This window comes from Hippocampus guttulatus, chromosome 5 (genome assembly GCF_054856545.1).
Source record: "Hippocampus guttulatus isolate MCC_2025c chromosome 5, RoL_Hgut_1.0, whole genome shotgun sequence".
Lineage (NCBI taxonomy): Eukaryota > Metazoa > Chordata > Actinopteri > Syngnathiformes > Syngnathidae > Hippocampus > Hippocampus guttulatus.
Genome location: NC_141265.1, coordinates 11063482 through 11089984, shown reverse-complemented (window position 1 = coordinate 11089984; position 26503 = coordinate 11063482). Strand labels below are relative to the sequence as shown.

At 40.6% G+C, this 26503-nt stretch overlaps 2 protein-coding genes across 2 annotated transcripts; one reads left to right on the top strand and one right to left on the bottom strand.

Annotated features, from left to right (window-relative positions):
* Positions 1 to 6278, top strand: tgoln2 (trans-golgi network protein 2). Its single transcript, XM_086111016.1, has 4 exons — positions 1 to 212; positions 2497 to 3755; positions 4510 to 4593; positions 4665 to 6278. The coding sequence occupies exons 1-4, from the start codon at positions 158 to 160 to the stop codon at positions 4668 to 4670; spliced, it is 1404 nt and encodes a 467-aa protein (XP_085967142.1). The 5' UTR covers positions 1 to 157; the 3' UTR covers positions 4671 to 6278.
* LOC147205024 (dual specificity protein phosphatase 18) lies at positions 6269 to 9088 on the bottom strand. Its single transcript, XM_086111018.1, has 2 exons — positions 8610 to 9088; positions 6269 to 7162 (listed from the first exon to the last, which is right to left on the bottom strand). The coding sequence occupies exons 1-2, from the start codon at positions 8704 to 8706 to the stop codon at positions 6639 to 6641; spliced, it is 621 nt and encodes a 206-aa protein (XP_085967144.1). The 5' UTR covers positions 8707 to 9088; the 3' UTR covers positions 6269 to 6638.
* Between the last annotated feature and the right edge of the window lie 17415 nt (positions 9089 to 26503).

Here is a 26503-nt window from a genome sequence, read left to right as displayed (position 1 = left end):
AAGAAGAGCCTGGTGCGTACACGGAAGAAGGAGGCAGATTGAGCTGTGACGCTGTTAAAGCTCCACTTTCCACTTCCCGATCATAGTCTGCAACGCGGATTTTAACGTTCGCATTGAGCTCTCAGTTAAGCGTGGTTTGCCTTCCTTTTCGAGCGCTATGAGATTTGTTTTCCTGGCATGTGTTACGGTGGTGTGTTCCTCCGTGGTGATCGGTGAGTGGCTTTTTACATTTAAGCCTCGTCCTAATTAACATCTCTCGTCGATTGAACTGGTTGATGAATGTGTAATCCCCGTCGGCAACGAAACCAAACTAAAATATCAATTTGCTCCATGGAGATCGGTGAGTGGCTTTTTACATTTAACCCTCGTCCTAATTAACATCTCTCGTCGATTGAACTGGTTGATGAATGTGTAATCCCCGTCTCCAACGAAACCAAACTAAAATATCAATTTGTTATGTTCAATATCTTTGAAGAGTATCACAGCGTTGATGAGCACGATAATCACGAGGTCACCCATGAAAGTTGATCATGGAATGACGATAGTAATCGTACAAAAGTAACTAGAAAGATATGGTTATTTGTTAAAGTTGTTAGAAAGTTTGCACAACCAAGGAATTCCTTCAAAGCTGAAATAATTCATGATTTAAGATTTTGTCCGTTGGTCGGGCTACTCTCTACGCCACCCTGAGCATCGTTACAGGTTGTTTTTGCAATGTTTCTTTTTGCCTGTAAACATCGTGTTTCCCTGTCTTTTTGCGCCAAACAAAATATACATTATTTCTAGTCAAAACAGGTGAATTTTCAAGCAATTAAGTGAAATTGGATAATCCCTCCTCTCCATACACTTGATGGCCTTTCAAGGCACATTTGTCTGCCATCCCACACTTGTTGGCAAACAATGTTGGTTTGTACTGGGAGTGAGCATTCAAACAAATAAACTTGATTGGTGAATTGGAAAACTAATTTTCATTGTAATTTGAGGTGGCTGAATGAATTTGAAGAATTATATCTCTCTTACATATTTTTCTTTAAAAAAACGGGGCGGGGAACTAGCAGAATAAAATATACACGATAAATGAACACTGGTTACTCATAGCACTTACGACAATGTGGGCAGCATAGGGGATGATGTAAGTGTAACCTGACTGGATGCAAGTGAGAGTATCTTCTAGATTCCCATGTGACTTTGAATACATACTGTATACTAAAAATCGCACAATCTTTTTAATGCGGTTATTAATTCAATTGTACTATAGCAACTTCCAACTTCAAGAAAATAGCAGGATGAAGCCAGCCAAACAAACAAACAAACAAACAAAACCTAGGATATGACTTGTTGACCTTATTGCTCAGCCCTACTACAGTACGAACCATTCACTTTATTTACTTCAATTTATAATAATAATAATAATAGATTTTATTTATAAGCGCCTTTCAAGACACCCAATTTGAACCCTTTCATGCAATCTGTAACCTGAGAACATGATAAGCTGTCCACTGTAACCGCTGTCCTTGAAAGGGTTAATGTGGCTTGCACGGCACAAGTTCTGGTAATGTGCAGGCGTGATTTAACCCCATTTCGTAACAGGTAATTGCTACAAGTATTAGTATAAGTAAATATAAATATAATGATAAATCAGAACTAAGTTGATAAATAGAGAAAGGTATATAAATATCCATTATGAATACAAGAGAAAATTGACACAAGAGTGTCAGGGTGTGGAAGTATATAATCCCGATACAAACCAAAAGTTGTAAAAATATCACGGTTAAGGGTAAAGTATGAGCCTTAATGGAGACTTCTTTCTTCTTACTTTTTTCTTTTCTGATTGATATAAAAATGATTTATTAGATACAATCACATAACGGGGTAGGACTAGATAAGTTTTTTACTTCTTCCTACTCCCTTGAACATAATAACTGTTGAATGAAGATTGATTTCTTTCTTTTTACTTTTTTTATCTACCTTATTTTCTGTCAAATTATTACTGTATATATGTTTTATGTTCAATAAACAAACAAGTTGTCAAACCAGAACACATTAAATATATCATCAGCCCAAGAAATTCCAGTCGAAGAACTTGTCAACACGCAACAAGTCGTTATCAGTTAGTTGACTGAGTAAAAAAAAAAACCAAAAAAAAAAATTAAAATTGTCTAACAACACAGAGCAAAAAGTAATGAACAAAACAGAAAAAGACTATAAGCCCGAAAACTAGCCTATACTCACAGTCCAAACTTCCACTGAGGCAGCCTCAACACCTAACACTCGCATGTTATTGAGACTGCTGTCCTTATGATTTTTATTTATTTATTTATTTTTACGTCATATATTTCCGTGAAATAAAAGGTTGTCTCCAAGGACAATGAGTAGCCTGCTGGCCTGTTCTAAGAATGTCTCACCGGTGATGGGATATTGTGATTTCCTCGAATTTTGTACATGGTAGAGTTGTTTGGTTTTGAAAGTCAATAATAATTGTATTCATTTTTGTAGGGGCTCCAGCACTTTCGAATGCGGGTGAAGGTGCCTTAGTTTCATCAAGCACTAAAAATGTCACACCTGATCCAAAAGATGTACCAAAAGTTGACCATGATGTAGTCCAGAATCCACCTGAAAAAAAGGCCCAGACAGGCTTAGCCTCAAGGACTCAGGCTAAATCTCAGACACAAGGCCAGAAGCCTAAAGAAGGTCACGGTTTGTCGGAAGAAGCTGGCAAGAGCAAAGCAACTCAGGGGGCTTCAGAGACAACACAGGAAATCACAAAGGACCCAAAATCAGGTGACCCTCCTAACAAGGAAGAATCAGGAGGGCAGCAAGAGGAGGAGACAGAGAAACAATCATCACAAAAGCCTGTAAAGGAGGACAAACCGGAAGGAGAGCTTGGGAAGGACAAATCAGAAAAGCAGCCTGAAAATAAGGACAAATCAGAAGAACAGCCTGCAAAAGAGGACAAATCAGGAGGAGTTCCTGAAAAGGAGGACATACCAAAAGGCGACCCTGCAAAGAAAGATGAATCGAAAGGAGAGGCTGCAAAGGACAAATCAGAGGGAGAACCAAAAAAGGAGCACAAATCAGAAGAACAGACGGAAAAAGAGGACAAATCAGAAGAACAGCCTGAAGATGATGACAAATCAGAAGAACAGACTGAAAAAGAGGACAAATCAGGAGGAGTGCCTGAAAAGGAAGACATACCAAAAGGCGAGCCTGCAAAGAAAGATGAATCGAAAGGAGATGCTGCAAAGGACAAATCAGAGGGAGAGCCAAAAATGGAGCACACATCAGAAGAACAGCCTGAAAAAGATGACAAGTCAGAAGAACAGTCTGAAAAAGAGGACAAATCAAAAGAACAGACTGAAAAAGAGGACAAATCAGGAGGAGTGCCTGAAAAGGAAGACATACCAGAAGGCGAGTCTGCAAAGAAAGACGAATCAAAAGGAGAGGCCGCAAAGGACAAATCAGAAAAACAGTCTGAAAAGGAGAACCTATCAAAAGGCGAGCCTACAAAGAAGGACGAATCAAAAGGAGAGGCTGCAAATGACAAATCAAAAGGAGAGCATGGCAAGAAGTCACAAACGCACGACCCTGCCAATGAGGCAAAATCCGGAGGAGATGAAGCCACTAATAAAAAAATGGGAGGCAACAATCAGTATGGTGGAAGTGACGAAGTCGAAAGTAGTCATTTCTTTGCATACCTGGTCTCTACAGCAGTAATGGTTGCAGTGCTTTACATCGCCTACCACAACAAGCGCAAGGTATGAAGCTTTTGAAACTCTTGATTCTCATTGATGTTGTTTTCATGTTTACTTAGTCGTAACTGCAATTCTCACCTCTTTATCTGGATGCACACGCCTCAAATGGTCGGAAATTGACACACTCGGAGATCAAAGTACATCTTCTTTGGAACTAAATGCTTGCGGTGCCTTCAGTCGCCGGGTTTTTATTGACGTTTTTGGTCATTTAAAGCTGAGTTGGATGCTGAATGAAACAAACTATCGTCTCTCACTCAAGTGTGTTTTGAGCCAGCAATATTACGATTGTGGTTCTGACGTCAGATAGTCTCATAGGCCAGTATCGATGGGGAGAGAGGTTTGTTTGAACATGGTAATCACATCTGTAAAACGTAATTGATTTACGACTGAATAGATATCTTAAAAATGTTGCATATTCACGTTTAAAAATGCACATTTATTTTGATGGATTCAGTAAAATGTTTTTAAAACATTGTCTAAAATATCACCAATGTTTCTAGAGAGAAAAATAGTGTGCTGCTGTGCAGTTTCAATTTAAATACAAAATGTTGATAATCGAAAAATGAAAACCAGTTTGTTGTTCATTATTGAGTGGAAATGTAGATTTTTTTTTTGTGTGTTCTGTATTTACAACCAAGCAAAAACAGGAATGTTTATCAAACAGCCAAAAATATCAAGCACTTGTTCCATGTCAGTCTCCAATCTCTTGCATTTCATCCAATACGAGAGGGTTTTACTTTTCTCCTCCCCCTTCTAGATCATTGCATATGTTTTGGAAGGAAAGAGATCAAGATCTGCTCGTCGACCAAAATCCACAGACTACCAAAAATTGGAACAGCAGGTATTTGATTTATTGGAATCATTTTTGTGCGTTTTCCTTCTTTGATGAGAAAATTCTTTTTTTCTTTTCAGATGTAATCAGATGCTGTATGTAGCCTTGAGACACTGAATCCACTGTGGGACGGTGTGAGATGAAGTGTGCATTTGAACTGACGTGCATTTTGGTTGTATTCTGTAGATGGATGCGGATTGCATGACTATACGGATGACAATGTTGCCTTATTGATAGAGTAAAACGCAGTGCCAGTTAAATATGCATGCGGTTTTTGCACCTATGTCTTTATTCCACTTTGATGATGAGAAATCATGACTCAGGATATTTCAGCAGAAAATGAAAGCTTTATTTGTTTTCCGATGTTATTTACTTGCGTTGTTTGTACAGCTACGATTGCACTGTGAGCCAAATAAGAAACATTTGGGGGGGAAAAAAAAATATACGGTATATATTTTCTTTCATGCAGAGAAGTGTATAGGAAGAGTTGTCGTTCACAAAGTCTGGAAACTAGCAAGACTCCATGATAAAAAGACCCCTAAATGCAATGTTTTATTGAATGAAAATGTTTCATAACTGACAAATGTAGTTACTTTGTTCGTGAGAGTTGATGCGCTGCTCCTTTTTTTTTTTTTTTTAATAAATACAGTTAATATTGAAGTCGGTCATGAGAGAGGAAGCAAGGTGGCTACCATAAAATCCTGAGGATAATGCACTTGTGTATAATATGCCCCCCATCCCCTCCCAATCACCCTTTAAAAGTTTTTTTTTCTCCTTGTCTATAATTCTGTCCCCCTATTTGCTGGCATAATTTCTTATCAAAGTGAATGATATGAATGAATAAAGATTTTTTTTAAATCCCAACAAAGTGTAAATGCTTTTAAATCCAGGTTAAAAACTATGCTCTTTCCCCATACGTATGACGAAGGTATTTTTAACACCATGTTTTCAAAAAAAACTTGTTCTTATACACTCTGCGCCCTTTAAATATTAGAATTTTTTTTTAAGTTCTTTACTTTTATTTTCAATCGGTAACTTTGGAACTGCCTTTAAATGTACCGGTACTTTAAATTGTTCTTTTATTAAAACCCCACTGATAAATATTCTCATATAATATCGAGAGTATTCACAGGATTTTACTGCAGTTCCTTAAATGTTTGAATTGGTTCTGTATTGGATGATGATTAACCACTATCCCGTTGATCACCACATATGTAAATTTGTAAAGAGAGAGGAAGTAAGGTCGCTAGTTCCTGAAATGTTTGAATTGCTTCTGTATTGGATTATGCTTCCAGACTATCCTCTTGTAAATTGCACTGCTTTTCTCCCGATATTCTGACTTGCTTTCAGTCAAAATTGAACTGATTTATTTTCACAAGGAAAATGATCAACAGATACGTTCCTTAAAAGTTGGTGGCACTTTGGGGGAGGAGAGGTGTATGAATGATGGGGATAAAGAATACAAAAGCTAATCAGATTTTCCATGTGTGTGCAAAATGGACAATGGGTTCACTGTATTATATTCAGTTTGATATTATTGTATTGAAAGGAACACCATTTACAAATGGCAGTGGTCATTAGTAATGAAGTAACATAAAACCTGTCTGTTTCTGTAAAGCTATCATTTCAATATACCAGGCTAAAATATTAGGAATATCCTGCTGTCCACAATAAATGTTTTTATGATCTTTAAAGGTGTGATGGCGTTTCCCCCCTGTCCCCACATCATATACATATACAGGAAAGCATGATCATAAAGTAGGTCGTGGTTATTTCCGTTTGAGATTGAGAACACTTGACACAATTATGCACAACATGTTGAACAACTTTGCAAAAACCAAACAGTGCATAACACATCATGTTAAATTGGATCCGATAGTGTCAATTAAAAACGAACACATTTTTTTAAAGCACGTTTTAATGTAGCTCTAAAGTTGTTGTGAATTCTAACTGAAATGCAGATAATGAAGTTTACAATGAGCACACGGTATATTATTATCAGTCACTGATTCATCAAACGGAAAAGTCTCCCACGCACGAGAAGCAGCAGGATGTCAGAGTGGCATCATATTTCTGGCCGCCTCTTCATACACATCAGGTATCTCTCCCATGGAAGACGACACAATCCGGACAGACGTGGACCCACGAAGCTCCTCCTCATACTGGATTAGTTGCTTCCAAAAACCATTATTGGGCCTCGTCATGGGCCGACATGTCTTGACCTGAGCGTGAGCCTCCATCAGAGTCACACCTTGGTGCTTGACGAGAAAAGCCATGCAGAGTGCAGTTGAGCGGCTCACCCCGGCGGTGCAATGCACCAACGTGCGACCACCGCTCTGTGCTACGTGCTGTATTTTATCCGCCACCTCGTCAAAATGGTCCCCAAGTGGGGTGGATGGTGTGTCAGACAAGGGAATGTGGAGGTACTCCACACCGTGAAGAGTGGCACTGCTGCATTTGGTCTCCGTGACGTTTATGATGCATGTTATTTTGTTGGCGCTGACCAGAGAGGCGCGACTCGCCGCTCGGCCGTTACTCACGTAAAGATTTTCGGTGACTCGACACAGGCCAGAAAGACCTGCAACGACCGACGGATGCATCAGAGCATCAGTCAAGATAGGTATATTTGAGTAACTCTTGTATCAACAAAGCAAGACATGTCCAATGAGAAACGCAATAGTACTTGCTACTTCCGGTTATAAGACAGCCAACAGGGGCCAAATCTGTGCACGCTGTCGCCCCCAGCTGGGTGAGACGTCAAATGCACATTTTAAGCACCGCCTCACGTCACTCTTCTTCCTTTTACTCCGGGAGTTCCAGTTCTACACATTGCCTACTTGTGTAACAAATATCCATCCATCCATCCATTTTCCGAACCGCTTGATCCTCACTAGGGTCGCGGGGGGTGCTGGAGCCTATCCCAGCCATCTTCGGGCAGTAGGCGGGGACACCCTGAACCAGTCGCCAGCCAATCGCAGGGCACACAGAGACGAACAACCATTCACGCTCACACTAACACCTAGGGACAATTTAGAGCGTTCAATCAGCCTGCCATGCATGTTTTTGGAATGTGGGAGGAAACCGGAGCACCCGGAGAAAACCCACGCAGGCCCGGGGAGAACATGCAAACTCACACAGGGAGGCCGGAGCTGGAATTGAACCCGGTACCTCTGCACTGTGAAGCCGACGTGCTACTCGAATAAAAATAGAACTGAACACAAAACATTAAGGGAAAGTACAGGCTCTAAAGTTAACCAAATTAAAAAAATAGTTTTGTCAATTATTCTAGTCAATAAATGTTTATTAATAAAAAACCTTTAATCAGTGAGGCAAGCAAGCTTTTCTTGATTTTTTTTTGCGCTCAATCCGAATATGCACTCGTTTCTCCCCCAGCACATTATAATATGATAACAACAATATATGTAATGTAATAGTAATGTATTTAGTAATATGTATTAATTAAGAGTTGGATTGAGCAACAGGTGGATTTTCTTTCTGAAATGTGTAAAATCCATGTTGCACAAGCTTTTTATGGGTCAAACTTAAAAACAAAACATGAAAATACCGTATGTACTGATATGTCACAAAAAAGTGAAGACATCTTTTAAAATAAGTGTCAAAAATACATTTTTTTTGCTGATTAGAATTTGCTGCTGACCAATGTATATACAATGCTCGTTTTGATGAATTGGTCCAAAAAAAACCCCAACCAAACAAAAAGTCAACAGAGCAAAAAATTATAAATTAGCTAATTTAGCAACTGTTTTTTTTTTCTCCAGATTTGACAGACAATTCAGACAGAAGGTGGTGGGGTTTCACAAAATTCTCACATACTATTACTTTGGTCAGATTCAAGTTATTCGTGTGGGTGATTCTTTCATTAAAAGAGGGGCATCAACATTGTGAACACCTCTATGTTTGAAAATATACAAATTAACTGTGTCACAAATGCCTGCTTATACTGCTGTACAATGGTACCAAGAATAGTAGTGTTTCTTGTGGCTGGGTGGGGGGTTGATACTCACAGGTTGCCCAGGAAACAGATGGCGGATGCAGGGCGCACATACAAAAGAGCCCAAACCTGTGGTAGCAGCTGGGGAGCGGCTTCACTGACTTATTCATGTCGGCGTAGCCCCTCACAACCAAGATGGTCCTTTGTTTCGAGACATGTCCACATTATCCAGTGCTCCGAAATGGGTTGCGTGCAGCTGCTCCTGGCACTCCCACTTGGGCTTGCAGCAGCTCCGCAGCTGAACACAGAGCGGCCATCTCCCTCTTTTGCTGCAGGGAACAAGATGGTGCACGTTTGTCATGTTGGACGCTTTCGTGAGCGGTCTAATACAATCATGTCGGCGTTGTGGCAGATGTGCAACCTACAAATGACTGGTAAGAAACAGATCCATGCTATATCGTGATAAATTTGTAAGCAACACTGTATTGCGTGTGGCACAGTCAGCACGGTTCATCTTTTCTTGAATTGAATAACATTCATCAGCGTTCACTGTGACTTCAGAGAAAGAACCCACTGTGCTTCTGTTTGTACTTGTAGGGGGTAATCGTGATTGTTTCCGAGCTACAACGATTTGATTATGTTTTATCGTACCAGCATTTCGCTCAAGCGACTGTGTGTATATCAGTAACTGACTCCAAGGCTTTTTTATTTGCCGAATTAAGTGACCTAAATTCAACACAAGCTTTGCCTGCAGGCTCGTGGGGAAAAAAGACTGCTGAGATAATGAGAGAAAAATACTCATTTTATTTTCTTTTCCTGTGATTTTTAGGAATTAAGGTGCTGAGTTTTAATGGATTCAACCTGAATGGCCTGTTGACAAGGCATCAGTTCTGGCTACTGGAACAACAGCTGGACAGGTTATGTGCTCAAGGCTCAATACTCAAAATAATTCATCCGAGAGAGAGGCTCTTTTTATATCTTGCAATATTAGCCCATTTAAATTAATGTGATCCCGCGAAACATTTGCTGCAGTAGCTACGGATGTCGTTTAATTAATTTATTAATTTGTGGATGGAAAACATCAAGGAGTGGCTTGAGGGACTGCAGGTTTTTGTAGCTTTTGTACAGCTTTGTGTTGTGTGTTCCTGCCAGTTACACGGATCGACACCTGCTTAGGGCTCACTTTGGACACATTATGCTCCTGTGCTGATGACATCGCTTGAATGACTCACCCTGTGCTGCCTCACTGATGGTAAATAATGCATGCCTGTGTAGATTTAAATGAAGAGGATTTTTATTCCCCCGCTCCTTTACATGGATCACTCACGTATACTCTTGTGAGAGTGTGATATGTGCATACAGTATAAAGTGCATACTTTAGACTGGAACAGGACAGCGGTGTCTCCATATGTTCTCTATTATTGTGAGAATTCTAAAATCAATTTATATTTTGCTCACATTTCAAAATGTACAATATTTATTCCATTTTATTGGTTCATTTTCTCCTGCAGGCGGATACTGGAATGACCGAGTTCCTGCTAGCCTGTGCCTTCAAAGGGTGGATCAACATCTAATACTTTTGTGTGTCAGTGAACAATTCATTTGAGAGATCAGATTTCAACCTTTTTATCTGCTAGAAAGAGATGCGATATTAAGCAGGAAGGTGTTCGCATGTGACAATATTATGTCCTTTGTCTTTCAATCAGGCATGCAAATCCTAAACTACCTCTATCAACCACGCTTTGGCACATAAAAAGCCACTGTGGTGAAAAACACTTTTATGTTGTGCTTTGTGCACTCACCTCCCCCTGTTGCCTTGGTTACCTCTCCTCGTAGTTGCTCTCTTTCTCCTGTAAGAATACATCTAAATTCACCAGAAGGCAGTCATTATTGAACAGCTCACAGGTCATAGCTACTATCGATAAAAAGGCCGACACACATATAGTATTTCCCATGCTTTCGACCAAAAATTCTCCCACACTTTTAAAAATGTGTCTCTAATCCAGAATATTCTGTAGCCACCTTTGGGTATTCCTTTATGCCCTACATTAGATACTAAATAATGTGCATTTTTACTAAAGTGTGAGTCTGTGTGAATGCACGTCTGTATGCATGTGCAATATTTCTGTGTCTTTGCGTGTCCATGTGCATGTTTATTCAAAACTTCTCGCTGCTGAATGCACCAGACCCTGGACAAAATATTAATAAACCATTGCTTTGCATTTCGCCCTGGCTACTAAATCAAGCTATACAGTACTAATAGCCTGAATTGAACCTATATGGTAGATCCTTGTGAATAATTGCAAGAATGCCACTAAAGGACAAACTTGTGTCGGATTATAAAAAGAAAATCCATCATATGATTATAACTCTGCAAATTGACTTTTTCAGAGGTCTGGATTATACTAACATTATCTTCCTAACAAGACTACTTTTTGCTAACAGTGTGATGACTACTAACCTCTTCGCTCAGTGCTATTGGCTGGCCTCACAGTCAGTGACTAACCCTCTGCTTTATGGCCACAAACACAGACAAACCCTCTCTCTTGATCCTGCAACCCCTCTTCTGTGAACTATTCAGGCTGATCATTATAGAAGGACATCAAATCTAAACAGAAGCTGAGTGTGTGAAGAAGGGTTTCAAGATTTGGGGAGGAAATTACATGAGCCAGAAGCAGGAACGTGGCTTATCAAACCTGGCTTGACCATAAAGTCCACAAAGATCTTGTGACTGTTACATTGCAGCATTGTGTCACGCTATGGGCTCAAGTTAGAGAATCATAGATGTGTGACTTTGTGTGCACGGTGTGGTCAAGCTTTGCAGGTGAGTGCCTTCGTTGTTGTCCCCAAGGTCAACATTACTAACTCCCTCTGATACTAACAATGGCACGGCTGCCGAGTACTAACATCTCTGCTCTGCTCATTTTTATAATTCATTTTATGCAGTATTGACAAAATCAAATGACTTTTTTTTTTTGTCTTTGTTGATTAACAGACTAGAGCATGGCCTGTGTTAACAAGAATTCTCTTTTGAAATCATAATTAGATCTCATCATTTGTGTAACGGACAAGACGGGTTTCCACAAGCTACTAACATTCTTGGAAATATGACAAATACTAACCAAAAAGCTTTAAATAACTAACAAACTAACCTACTAATTGACTAACAAGGATCCTGAGTCACTTTGAGCTTGATTACTGCATCAGTCAACATGCCATCATATACTACTAGTACAGATGCAGCACATATTGAGCCTGCTGTCAAGGTTGAATGTATTTTAGCTGAACATGTGCACAGACGAGTGAGTGGGTGGGCGCATATGGAGGATGGTTACTGTCTATCTTCCTGATTTGCCATTCGAAAGAATATTTTTAGTGTACTGTGAAAATAGGATGCAAAATGTTGTCACGACTGTCGCAACACTGTGTAGACAATAAGAATGGCTCATTTATTTTAGCAGAGAATCAAAAAACGGGTTGGCTCCATTTCAGTTGCTTAAAGAGCCCATGTAATCATTATTAGTCAACAAACTCTGACAATAAATACAAAAATCATGTAGTTAAGATATTTGAAGCATAGGTTTACTGTCCGTGTACAGTGTCTGTTCAACAAACATTTGGGGGTGACTACATGTGCACAATGATATCATATCACCAATCATCATTATGTCTAGTATGTGCCTGACTAAATGGACTATAAAACAAACACCTTTTATGCACTTAGAATGTTCTTGCATTATGTAATAAACAGATTTACTATGTTTTGTGGCATTAGGTTCATGATTGTACCTTGTGAAAATCATGCAATCCATGTTGCTCACATACAAAAGAACCACCATTTGTAAAACCAAAACTCCTTTGCGGCTGTAGAATCCTGAGCAAAAGCATACATGACAAAGGCACGCAGTGGAGTGCAGACTTCAAATCTCTGCCAATTAGATTTTAGGGACACAACTTTAAAGCGCAATACAGTACAAGGCCTTATTTTATACATTGCCCATGTATGAAAAATACCTCAAGATGCAATTTAAGGGACATCCTCTCCCTGTCAATATGGAGAGTTTATTAGAAAAAAAACACGCCTATGTCCACATCTTTGAAAAAGAAGAAAGAAAGCAAGGCAACGCTACAGCCATCAGTTGCTGTTGCCAGGCAGCGCTCGCTGCTAGCAGTTAGTCGTGAACGCGGGAGACTTGTATTGTATCTTACAATGAGGGCTGAAATAAGGAGCGGTTTCTGTTTCCTTGCTTCCTCAATATGATATGAATTTGATTTCGGGATGGCGTTGTATTGATGTTGGTAGCACTTAGTGAGTGTTGCCAACTCCACATTAAGGAGAGTAGCTATTGGATGTCCTAAAAGTCGCTAAATGACGGCATCACCCAATTTGCACAACTGACCATGTGCATGCTTGTCATGGACGCTGTAGGAGAGACAAAAGCTAAGTAAAAAGAAAACAGCCTAAATATGTTTATAATTACAAGTCAACTTTCTTCTGTCAATTATTGTTTCTTTTATTGTCACCATTGCAACCCTCTTCCTTTGCCCGGGCGTGGGACCGGCAAAAGTGACCCAATCGAGACACTCGTGCTACATTTCGAGAACAATAAGAACAATATGTGCTTTCATATCAGAGTTTCCAGTAACACCAGAAAAAAATCGCTACATTTGTCCCTTGTCACCCCTAGAGCGGTCTGGAAACTCGCAAAATATAGCGAGAAAAACGCTAAGTTGGCAGCACCGCACTGAGTAATGCAACTTGAACTGTCGAGAAGGTAAGTGAAGCGAACCATCTCGACAATAAAATACGAGGGCCTACTTTAAATTAAAAGCACCTTTTTTAAAAGCTTTTATTTTGAAGTTAGCTTTTGGGTTGGAGGCGTGTCGCGTTATGAGTACTGGACATGTATGTTTGCAGCTTTGACAGGCCCAAATGAAAGGAGGCGCATGAGAAGTCCCGATAGAGACTAAAATTGAGAGGGACCGGTACTCCATACCGATGCGCCCCGGCACACTTATAGCACTGCATATAGCACATGCCGTACGTGAAACCCCCACTGTTGAGGAAGACGGAGTACCAACACAATCGCCACACAAGAAGACCCAAGCAACGTAAAGAACACAGAACCTCCCGATGGTGAGGCAAACATGCTTTGTGCACTATTACTTTGTGCTGGCCAAGAACAGTCTTATGCAGATTTAAATTCAGTTTTTTAAAATCCCTTTCTTATCTTTTCTTTTCTTTAACATATCAATGAAGACCTTCTGCAATCACCGTATTCCTACGACCCATGAACCTTTGCGTGAAATAGCTGCGCAGTTTCCGAGATCATAAAACAGACGTTTCGTTTAAATGGAAACTGTGCGTGCGTGTCCACTTCCTACGACAATTACAGCCTTGAACAACGTGGGAACGCCAGGTGTTGCAACCTAAAAAAGGAAACATTTAAACCTGCCGATCTAGCGGGGTAGGAAGATGACGTAAAGAGGCCAGCAACAAGGTACGGTCACGTTTAACTACGTTCCAAATTCTGTCGCTTCAGCCGTGAGGCAATGAGCAATCTCAAAAGGTCTGAGACGTATCAGTCCCGACACAGTCACAGAATTTGTCGCATTTTTAAAAAGAGGTTGGACACAGTCTAATTTAGCTTCCAGCAGCTGTATGAGCTCGCAAAACCTTTTACTTTCCACTGCATGGTGACCACATGCTTGATGTCAACAAGCTTCAAGTTGCTTGATGTCATAAAACTGCAATCAAACCTCACCAACATTTATACTAGCATCTCTACCCATGTGGACTTCCCCCTCTGCAAATATTAGAACAATCGCCCTAATATTTTGGATTTCATGAGTATAACGTATTCCTCTCCGTAGACCCTCACTCCAGTTTAATGACAAAATGACTGTCTATAAATGTCAAAATATTATGGTGACTTTTCGAATAATGTAAGGGATTGCCAAATACTAGTGTGGAGTCTCCCGCACACATGAAAACAATATCTGATGTTAACTTGGCACTTGGTCAATCTAATATCTTATCAGGTGGCTTGTTGCCAAAAATAGAAAATATTTGAAGATGTGAACTTTTGTTCATTCTATGCAGTTTGGGGGCCATGTCGTACTACGCTATAAAGAAACGTGAAATCACACATGACGTGAGGCCATGTCTGGGGTGCCAACAATTCTATTTTCAATGCCCCCTCTCAGCCGTGGGCCCTTGAATCGTCATCATTTTTTCTCCCCCTTGCTGCGCTTGTTATGTGCTCAATGTAGAGTCAACGGGGTATTTTGGAGTGCAAAGTCCTGAAGCACCATTATTCAAAATGACACATCGAGTTCCATGATTGCTGTAATCGTACTGAAGCATGATTACTGCACATGATCACTCTGCTCATTCATACCAGATGATACCGTTCTGAAACAATGTACCAGGAGGGGGCAGCATCATCAAATTATTAGAGGATGATTGTAGGTGCCTGGCGACGTACTTTTGCTTCAACGTCATTCTACATCTCGCCATTGTTTTTGAGCCTTCTTGCACATATAGAGACAAAAGTCACAGCAGCATGCAAATGGAATTATTTGTTATTGTATATTTAACACAAGCACAGCACAGCCAAATAAAACCGTATATTTCGCCTTAAAATAACATCCTTGATATCATTTTCAGCATACCTTTATAAGAGAGAGAATTTAACCTGACATGGTGGCTGGCATAGAGTGACTTACTTTAATGATCTACAAGGTACCACCCTGTGCACCTCTTGTTTTATTGGCAAACAATTTACGCACTTTGCTGCGCACTAAAATGACTGAAGCACGATATTTGATTGTCACCCAAGTTTCTCTGTGTCAGGGGAAAACCATTTTTGCTCTGCAGATTTACTTGTTCAGCTGGGCATAGATATCCTGTGTAATTCATGTTGACATGTTGCGGTATTATGTTCTGCAAGCATCTCCATGCTTAGTTGTGCATGCATACGCATGAGTAGAAGGAACTATATATATATATAATATATAATATAATATAAAATATATAATAAATATACTGTGTATATACAGGTATATATATATATTTTATATTATACTCTTCAACATTTGACTCACTTTAATTTCTCCAAGATTCTAACAATCACCAATACCCCTCGTCAAGCTTCAACAGGTGTAAAGGTGTCTGAAGCCCTCCAGACTTTTGAATCACTGTATATCTGAAGCATTAGAAAACTACCGCCAGTTGATAACCTGAACTAAAATGAAGTAGGCTGCTAGAATTTCTTCCTCTGTCATTTTTAAAACACCCTTGCAGCCGGGCCCAAATTGCTGATAACTTCATGTTTTAGCAGGCACTCTCTTTTAATTTAAAACTCAAAATTGCCCGTTGATGTTGGTTGTTTGTTCTTTTGCAACCTGTGATTGTCTTAAAAGTGACCTTGTGGACCGTTTTTCACAGTGTTTTTAAAAAATGTGTTCTAATCCGCATTTTCAAAGCCTTTGATTTGGTCTTCATGTTTTAAGTTTGTCTGTAGTAATTTTCACTAGTGAATTTATTTAGCACTATACGGATCAAACCATCACATCTCATGTTTTAATTTTAGGTGACTTAAATACAGTATATGAATTTATTGTTCCAAAATACTATTGGCCAACTAATTTTGAAACCTTTTAGGCTCTATTAACTCATTCAGTACCAGCCAATTCTGGGCCTAGTCTGAAAAGACGTTTAAAAACGTCTTTGGGAGTGAATGAGTTAAGATAACATAAGATAAGAAATCCTTTTTTAGTCTCGCAATGGAGAAATTCTTAACATTGCACAGTACATTTCTGGTCCCACACATGAGGGTGGGCACACTGTTGACTTGTTTTTAACGGATGGTGTTAAGTTTTCTCATTTGAATGATGGTGTTATGATCTGTTCAGACCACATGTTTTGTTTTTATTTTCCTACTCTCTGGCTGGATAAAACTAAGTCATGTGCTACTGTGCAATACCGTCATGTTGTATATTCTTCCACTGCTGCTCCCTTCTCGGCTGCACTCAAAGTTCAGCGATTCGCCCAACTGATATGCTGTGCCCTACTGCGGATGCCGGGGCACTATCATTTCGTTTTAACTTAGCTTGTCAGTTCATATTCAACACTGGCATAAGAAATTCAATACCAAGGAGGGCGGAAGTGGAAGAAGGTGTCTTATGAAATGAAATGAAAGGATATTGTAAATATTTTTTGGACCTGGTGATGTCACCACAGTAAACAGTGACCTGGGTGCTCTGACGCAATATTTGAAACCAGCAACCAATCTTGGAGTGAGACTGGATGCAAAGCTAAAAATTTGTTCAATTGCGTCAACTGACCAATACTAAACCGGCCCCCTCTCTGCATCACTTTTTTAAAATTTGCTTTGAAATACCAAAATGGTCTCACCCTACAATATTTCTCTGACCTGCTCCAGCCATATAGCCCAGTGTGTTCCCTTAGGTTGACAGATCTGTTTGTTCATCGGCCCAAATTTGAAGAGAAAACTTAGAGGGGACCATGTTTTCTCAGCTGCTGCCTCGAAATTGTGTAATGAGCTACCACTGCACCAGACAGGCCGACTCAGCACGTCCCATCAACCTGACTTCTCTTTTCTTGCATGCCTGTATTTGTGTGATCCGCTTCTATGTGTCGTGCTACAGAAAGACATGGAACACGGTATAAAATGAATTCCTCTTTGAGCGATCGTAATGGGCATAACAAGCATGACTTTTTAAAAATGACAATGACAAGCTTTGGGTATGAGCGGAAGTGCCGATCCAACTCTTGATTGTGTGCCTTGTTGGAAGTCTTTCTTGACTGCAATGCTATTTATGAAAGCCAGTTTGAATCTAAACTGAACTAATGTCATTATGGTCCCCCGCCCCATTCACTGACCCCAGCACCAGCTTTGCTTGATTCTTCACATGTTTGAGGGTGCACTGCTCCCCCACTCCTAAAATGTGAGTTCGATGCGAACCAGATGACAGAGGTTTCCACAGGTATGGGTAGCGGGGCCCGGGGTCTTCATGGGTCATCCATAATTCACGGCAGCGCTGCAAGCACAGTCCTAACACACACAATACCCCTCAAAGAATACTCCAGCTCCACTTAAAGTCTTAAATATCACACACACTCCAGTTCAAAGGGAGGCAGTCTGGCATGTAAAGCATTAATCGACTTAATGATGTTTTCAGTGAAATGGTTTAACATTTGCCAGTCTATAAAAACATACTCTTTGAGTACATGTATGTGGACGAAGGCAGAAGCAAAAAAGCACTACTTTGAGATCTGTCAAAGTATAATCCTAATGTTACAATGTTTGCAGAAAAATAGGTGTGGTTGGTTTTAGGGGAGCTGGAATTGGCATTACTCTGCAATGCAGTGTTTAAAATAGTAAATTCATTCACAGGTAGCTCAAGGGTGTAAAGTATTGCATGCACTTGCGTATTTAGGTGTTTGTTTCTGCACTCGCAAGTATTTCACTGCAAATTATTTCAACAGTTCCAAGGAACTATAGTTTTTATCTGTGGTTTTAGTTATCGGATATGTGGGAGAGAAAACGGACAGATCAATGTTTCCTTCATTACTGTGGTTCATTGTGAGGCTTTAGATGTATTTGAATTTCCAATGAGGAAGCACAAATTTTGGAAGTTATAACTCACCAGCTTCATACTGTATATGACCTGTGATTGACCGCAACCAGTCCGAGATAGTATCTGCCCATTATCCACACTTAGCTGCCATTAGCTTGTATTCCTAAAATGAATAGACACGGCCGAAAATTGATTGATAGATGTCATAAAAATGTCTATTGATAGTTGTTTTGATTTTGCTTTTATTTTGTTGTAGGGACAATTAAAATGCTCCCCTTGACCAAAAATGCAAATGGTAGGGTTCTGGTAAATTAAAACTTCAGATTACCAAAAATCAATAAAGTATCTTGCATGCCAAGTAAAAAAATGAAAAACAAATACTGGGATCGACAAAGGTTCCTGCAACCCTAAAAAAAAAAGGTACACTGTTGTTTCTTACTTCTTAGAAATGGGGAATTGGCTGCTAACACACAGTATGGGCATACATTGTATTTTCATAATTGCACATAGTTGTATGCACTATGAAGTGATTCACCGATTTCAGAGATTCTGGCTGGCGCTTATGTTATTTTGGGCCCCAAACACACAGTGTAGAAGACCATGAGTTGCAGTTGAGAGCGGCAGAGTTAAGGGTGAGGGGTTGCTGGTCTTGAAATGTACAATAGGGTCTTTAAGAGAGGGGCAGGGGGAGTCTGAGAAAATGGTTTGCAGACTTTTGAAACATTTGAAGGGGAAGAAAATGGCAATGAAAAAAAAAACAGCAATGAAAAGGGCCATCTGTGTCCCAAAGCTGGTATAGATTCCCGAGACCAACAAATCTGCAGAGGATGACATGGCTGAGAGTTTGCTGAACCACAAAACCTAGTATGGTTTAAGTATTTAGGAAAACTTAAAAGCACACAGTTTTTCTGATGACTGTTCATGCAAAATTGCTTGCATGTATCTAGACTGACTTCAAGCTTACTTATTGCCTCTAAACCTTTTAAAATGTATGCGCATTAGAAAGGATGGTTTTGGTCAACCCATCTTCTCCCACCCACCCATGCACGCACGCACACACACACGAGCCCCTTTAATAGTGCGAAAATGGTGATATGAAGCTCTGACTTCATATCACAACAACCTGGCGTTTCCTGAATGTCTTTCTTTCCCCTTCTTGCAGCCAACATTCAGAATCCAGATAAGCGAACAGTCAAAGAAAGCCAATATGTCCTACGAGCTACTGCATGATGGACAGTAATTAAAAGTTAGCTAATAACCTCTTCACACCTGACATTTCAACAGGGAGGTCCTGGACACCATTATCTACATATAGATTAAACAGCGTAATTGGCAGGAAGATAGGGTTAGGAGCAGCGCAAAAGGAAAAAGGGGGGGAAAAAAAAGCCTGGGCCATTGCCAAACCATTAAGCAGAATATCTGAGTGACACTCTGATTTTGTTCCACTTGCTAATGCGACAGGAATTGAGCTGAACTAAAATGCGAAATGAATGAAGCCTATCTCGGTGTGCTTATTACCGGGGCAAACATCAGCCATGGAAAATAGCTTTAATTTCATAATAATTGCTAGATGGACGTGACTCGTTGCAGACGCAGTGCAAGAGGGAGAAAGAGGGGGAGAGAAGGAAGGCAGACATTTGAGAATGAGGAACAGAAAAAAAAAGGGCTTTGTGTGTATTCTGTCAGTTGAGCAGGCAGTGATGGAGGGCTGTGTTCGAAAAGTCTCCAATCTGCATTTATTTATTGTTTTTAAATAGTCTCATTCTTGTTGTATTTAAAAATGTGTGACTTGACTGAAGGGTGGGTGGCCTATGTATAGATGTTTTTTTTAATGCCCATTGTCAAATTAATTGAGGTTTACTTCGGTGTTCAACTGAATGTTCGCAACAGATCTGAACGCTGAACAGCCACAAATATCGCAGAGAGAAAGTCCATCGAATGAATGCATCATTGAATGAGTTAATCTATTTTCTGTACAAATAGTTCAAGGAACGTTAGGTCTGAAGTTGTGATTGATACTGAAATATAAATACCGGTACCTCCAATACACATCTTTATGCTGTAAAATCATTGCTCAAATAAAAAATATTGATACTTTTAATGTTTCGTAATTTGAGGTTTTGTAAATAATAATAATAACAGTGGCAAAGTGGAAGCTTTGGAAGTGGAAGTAGCTAAACTATTGACATCTTATCTTGCAGACTGGTCAGTCAGTCAGTCACTCAGTCCAAGTGTGACTCTGTCGACACAATGCCACTGCGGTAGAGTGAAAACAAAGTCAATCATTCGTGGAGCTCGTGCCACTCCCCAAACAGCCAAGTCGCTGCTTGTGATGCTTGTGGTAAATGGCAAGGAGTCGTGGCGTCACACTAACCTTGTGAAACACCTCAGGTTGAACCACGACACAGAATATGAGGCAGTTATAAGGTGGACAGAAGACTTCACTGAGTTGAATATGAAGACAGAAATACCGTAGATTGTCGAAGCCTGGCTGAGCCACATACAATATGGTCACCGCAAAGACATGGACTTATGTATGAATGGAATAACAATGGTGCTGTCGGGAGAAGTGCAGGTCGTTTTACGGTGCCGCTTGCTTCGTCCACCTCACTTGAAAACATTGATTTCTCCACAGCATGTTTGCAATATTTTCTTTCTCGATGGCAAAAAGGCCACCGTACGGGTATGGCATAGCGTACCAGTAAGTCTGGGAGAAATGCGATGTGCACATTTCATCGGTAAGAATGCAATTTTAAAAAATCCCTTATAAGGTATAGCTGTGCTGTGACTGTGACTCAAAGATTTGTCAGAATCATCAACAACGAAATGAAAGCCTAAATTGACTGTGAAATGTAAACCTAACCTCCGTTCGTCACAATTCATGACATCGAGGCAACTCTGAATGGTCATTACTCCATATAGGGATCCTAGCGTAAAACATACATTTGATAAGTGTTTTCAGCAAAAAAAGAACAGAGGTTGGCAAACAGTGGCAAAGTAAGATGGCTGCCCACTAGCTTGAGCTGTGAGGGGCCTATTGAGAGTCCGTTCATATGTCCGCGGCCGCCATGTCTATGTGTGTAGAGGCCATATTAGATGTGCCAAGTTCCCGTGGTCAATTTGTGTGTATTGCACAAGCACCGACACTCGAGGGTATGTGGCAGCTCGCCCAACAAGTCCACATGTGCTTTGTGGACTTGGAGAAGGCATTCAGCCATGTTCCTCTGGGAGTTCTGTGGTGAGTCCTTTTGGGAGTATGGGGTACCGAACCCCCCGATACGGGTTGTTTGGTCCCTATAACACCAATGTCAGAGTTTGGTTCGCATTGCCGGCAGTAAGTCAGACCCGTGAAGGTTGGACCATGCCAAGGCTGCCCTTTGTCACGGATTCTGTTCATAACCTTTATGGACAGAATTTCTCGGCGCAGGCGATTCCTGCACCGGCAGGAGTCCCCGGGGACGACCCAGGACATGCTGGAGATACTATGTCTCCTGACTGGCCTGGGAACGCCTTGGGATCTCTCGGGAAGAGCGGTAAGAAGTGGCGGAGGAAAGGGAAGTCTGAGCATCCCCGCTAAAGCTGTCGCTCCCGTGACCCGACCCCAGATAAGCAGTAGAGAATAGATGGATGGATGGATGGATGTATTGTGACGTGACATCTATGTGCAGTCGGTACGCTCTGAATTTTTTTTGATCGTGCATTGTCAAAACACAATTTTAACCTTTTATCATATGGTTTAAAATGTTTATGACGTAAATAAGTATTTATTAAGCGGCTTGTATTCCACAGCTTTCCTTTCTATCGTGATGCACCCGTTATTCATTGACAAGACAGAATATGGGCAGGGAAACATTACGTCATGCCGATCAACAAAATGTGGCGGTCATGTGAGTTGCGCATAAAGATGATGACATGCAGATGGAGTGTACAAAAGAACATTTTCAAAGCATACTATATTCTCTTTCATCTGAAAGAATCTTTTTTTCTTTTCTTCTCATGACATTGTTGTCTCATACTACAATAACTCATCACAGCTGACTTTGTGACGTTTGACATCCATAGAAAAAAACCTTTGGACACATTCCCACTTGTTTACTGTATTTCAAATATGTTCACACATGTACCACTAGATGTCCCTCTTGTGTTAGTTACAGTGTGTACGTGAACTACGGTATGTGACCATAACCTTTAATAAATCCATCTTGACCGGAAGTGTGAGTCTCTTCAAAAGCAAACAAACGTTTTTCTTTTCTTGACCTTCTTTTCTTCATCTCTCTCTCTCTCTCTCTCTCTTGTTGTCTGTCTCTTTCGCTGCCTCTGCCCCCCCTGTTTACTTTCTTTGCTGCGGCCTTCTTTTTGGATCATTTTACTGTTTGTACAAGGGGGATTGGTGTTGTTAACAGGTGTAGGGTAAGGAGATCCCCACTAGCAGCCAAGACAGTGAGAGGGTCACACCCCTCCTCTCCTCGAGCCTCACATTCACGCCAGCCGTCCTCTTCTGATGGATTGCACCACCATTCATCTACATTATGTCGCTGGCAATGAGCTATCACTTCAATCTAGCCTAAACCATGCACTGGGTTTGGTTCTGTTGACACTTCTTAAGCACTCACTTCTCCTCCTGATTACCGTCTGTGCCCGTGGGAGTGACAAGGCCTGCTCATGACGTTTGTGTGTATCTCGGTACGAACAGTAAACCGTTGCTTTAGCTGTTGAGCAGTCTTCAAATATGAATTAAATCGCAACAACAACTCAGATATGCAGGAGTTAGACACTTGATGATGGTACATGTTAGACAAGAAGTCAAGTGGTCACACCGCTAGGGTAAAATTACATTTTATGAATGGAATGTACTTTGGATCAGCTTTGAATGGCGTGGCTCAAGAAACCTATGCAATCATTTAATAATACACTCCTGTCATTTTGGATCTGTTTCTTCTTCCTGCTCAAGCATTCTTGCAGCTTTTTCTCATCTTTATATTTAATCCCTCAGTTTCTCTAAGCATCTTCAAGCATTCCTATCAGCTGGTTAGCAGATGTCCTATGGTCTCGTTTTCTTTGGGGGGGGGGGGGTTCTCCTTAAATTGTACTTAGAATATTTCACCCTCATCTGATTTTGGCTAAATGATTTGTCCATAACCAAGTACATACTGTATGTTACTCAAAAGGAAATCTGTGCAAAGAGAGACACATATGTCCTCATATCTCTGATTGAGTGAAATATATTTGATAATTTACGCATAATGACCGCTTTACAAATCTTCTCTTGTCAAAATGAGGTTCGCAATTCACCCTCTCCTAATTTTGTGCCTAAAAACAATACTCACACTTTGGATTGAATTAAGGATGGTATAAACATAAAACAAGCTAAAAAATGAGTGAGAAAAAAGGGAAGAGTGCACTGATTTGTGATTTGCTGTTTAATGAGCCCATTTAACATTTTAACAAGCTAGTTATTTTACATAACCTAATAAGTGTTCACAATTGAGTTGTAAAGTGTAACCAGAGAAACAGGCGATGAGTCTTGTGATCATGCTTCCTCTTTACAGAGATGATTTTAAATTGCTGAAGTAGAACCCATGACCTCTGCACTGTCGGGCGGACGTGCTAATCAGTCGATTACCGTGCTGGCCCCCCCCAAAAAAAAAAAAAAAATATCAATCAAAGAAATTCAATTCTCTTTCTCATGGGCTACTGTGCCATCTCCGAAGAGAATGCCATTTGACATAAGTCACCGTGAAGCCACCACATTGGTTCATATCCATGAAGGTGTAGCAATTACTGACAAATTTTCTTATGGGAACAAATCACCAGCAGGGTGTGAAGAATCTGCCGTGTAGATAGAGTCTCAGGAGCTTTGTTAGATGCAGCTGATCTGAGGCCTGTCTTTGTATTGACTGTCATCTGGGGAAGTTCCCATGGACGGGACACATTTCAACCCCCTCCTTTATGTAAGTCACTGCTGATAGCGGATTGGGAAGAAGGTCGACAGTGACTGGAGGTGTTTTCTTCTGCCGTATAAGGGATTGGAAACGTTCAAGCAAAGAGATTCAGTTGAGCCTCCTAAGTGGAACCCAGTCTGAATGATTTTCAAGTTACGCTCATTTCAACGTATTTTTCTCCCCCATACGAAATGATGAAAAGTTAATTTTGCTACAGGCTCAAATTGTCACCATCACAAAACTTGTACAGGCAATGCTTGTCGTAATATCCAAATATTTGAAACACAAATTGACATTATTTTTGTTTTAATAATTGCCTGCTGCCCGAAAGGATTTCGAGCAGATTCGACTCGCCTTTTTAAAAAAAAAAATTTTTAGGCTTGCTAATAGTAGCTAGCTTTGAGGGGTTGGCCCTATCTTGTGCTGGACTGGTGATTAATATGTCGTGCAACAGGTGGTGTTCTTTTCACAAAGCATCCTGAAGCTTTTCACAAAGGTTCATGAAGCTTTGTATGACTGTGTGAAGCCCATTAAATTTAATTTATGTCTGACATATTTTTCATATATTGATACGTGATAGGTGTATATATTGATGGATGAGCACTCTACACTTGATAAAACTAAAATAATGTCAAAGTGTACACTATTTGAAGTCACCTGACAGAAATATCAGGGACCAGGTGTTTGGAGAGAGATATTGTCAATTAGTAGTGCTTTATAGGTTCAGCTGGAATATTTGTTTCTGTCGGCAGGCAGCATAGGAACACATGTTGGCTTTCAGTTTTCTTTGTTTTTTGGTTATTTGGTATTACGCATTTGACTTTCAGGGTTTAGCATCCAGCCATTGGTGATACTTTGATGGGGGGTAAAATATACAGTACATGAAAAGTATATTTTTGAAAATCATGGAATCTTTTCAGTAAACACTAAAAGCATAGAAAAATATTATTGTGTTATATTATTATAATATTATAAAAGAGTATTTCCAGTCGATGTACACTGATATCAGCGGCGACGATGGTTTATCCTTACAATTTTGTATTTTTACCCATAGGAGCAGTTTTTTTGTTTTATTTTAATTTTTTGCCATATTCCTTCTACTGAAAGATGGCTTTGAACAAGTGCCAGACTGCATACACATAGAAGTGAAGGTTCGCAACAAGTCAATAACTGAAAACAAAGCAAAACAGTGACAGTTATGACGGTGTTGTTTAAATGCAGATGGCTACATGCACGTCTGTCCATGTGCTCTCATGTGCTTGCCTACCCGAGTCTTCTGTAGTCTCTTACAAGGCCCAGGTATTCCTCCTCTACCTCATTAGTGCTGATCTACACCACCGCTAGGTGAAGGCGGCCTGCGCGGACCTCCCACTCCCCTCCACCATTCACATCCTCATACATGCACTGCCCTGGACTCCCCCATCCCTCTTCTTGCTCCCTCTCTCTTGCTCTGCCTCGCTCCTTATTTGCCTGCTGCGCACAGACAATGGGGCCCTGGAGAATACCAGCTTGTGCTGAATTATTCAAATCAGCAGTGGCAGCAAGCTAGAGAGCAAAGGAGAGGGACGAGGAGGTAGAGGAGACTGAGGGTGCAGCAAAGTGAAAGAACCCAGTATGATGGGGAGGGGACGTGGAGGAAGAGAGGAACAGTCAGAGATTGAGTGAGCGAGAGAAAGGCAGATAGCGAAGCGAGGCGTTGGGAAAAAGTGGAGAATCTCTTCGTCTCTGCATGCAAATTGCCTTTTGCTCCCCATCCCCTCCCTTGCTCACCCTCACCATGAGTCACCCCCCTGCCCTTCACTGCTTCATTAATACACATCTGTACCTCCCCCCTCTGCCCCCCCTCTCCAGGAGGAGAGAAACAGGGGGGGTGGGAAGTGGTAGGTGTTCGACAGAAGCGGCATGCACTTGGCAGGAGGAGAATGCGCCGGTAATTAGCTTGCACCGGTATGGATAAAAAAAAAAAAAGAAGGAAAAAAAAGGAAAGACAGAGGAGAGATGAGGAGATGAGAAAGGGGAGAAACGAGCAAAGCTCTGAAAACAAACCTCCTGCCAGGCAGAACTCCCTGGAGGTGAGACCTGGACATGGTGGTGTGCCATCCGGGAACAAAGGGAAAGTGAGGAGAGTCAGGAAAAGTTGGGAGGCTGAAGAGGCCTATGACAGCACCTGCAGGGAGATAGAATATCATTGTGTGCATGCCTGCTGGTATTTTATTATGATTGTGTATGCCACTCAGACCATACCAAGACTGAGACTATACTGTCATCATAGTCATAATCATCTGGTCAAATAACTGTTAGAAAGGAAATGCCAAATATACGTATTTACTTGGTACGTGACTTTCTTTCACCAATCATTTGTAATGCCCATTGTGATTTTAAAACAAGATTATATACTAAGAAGGCAAGCGGTGTCGCT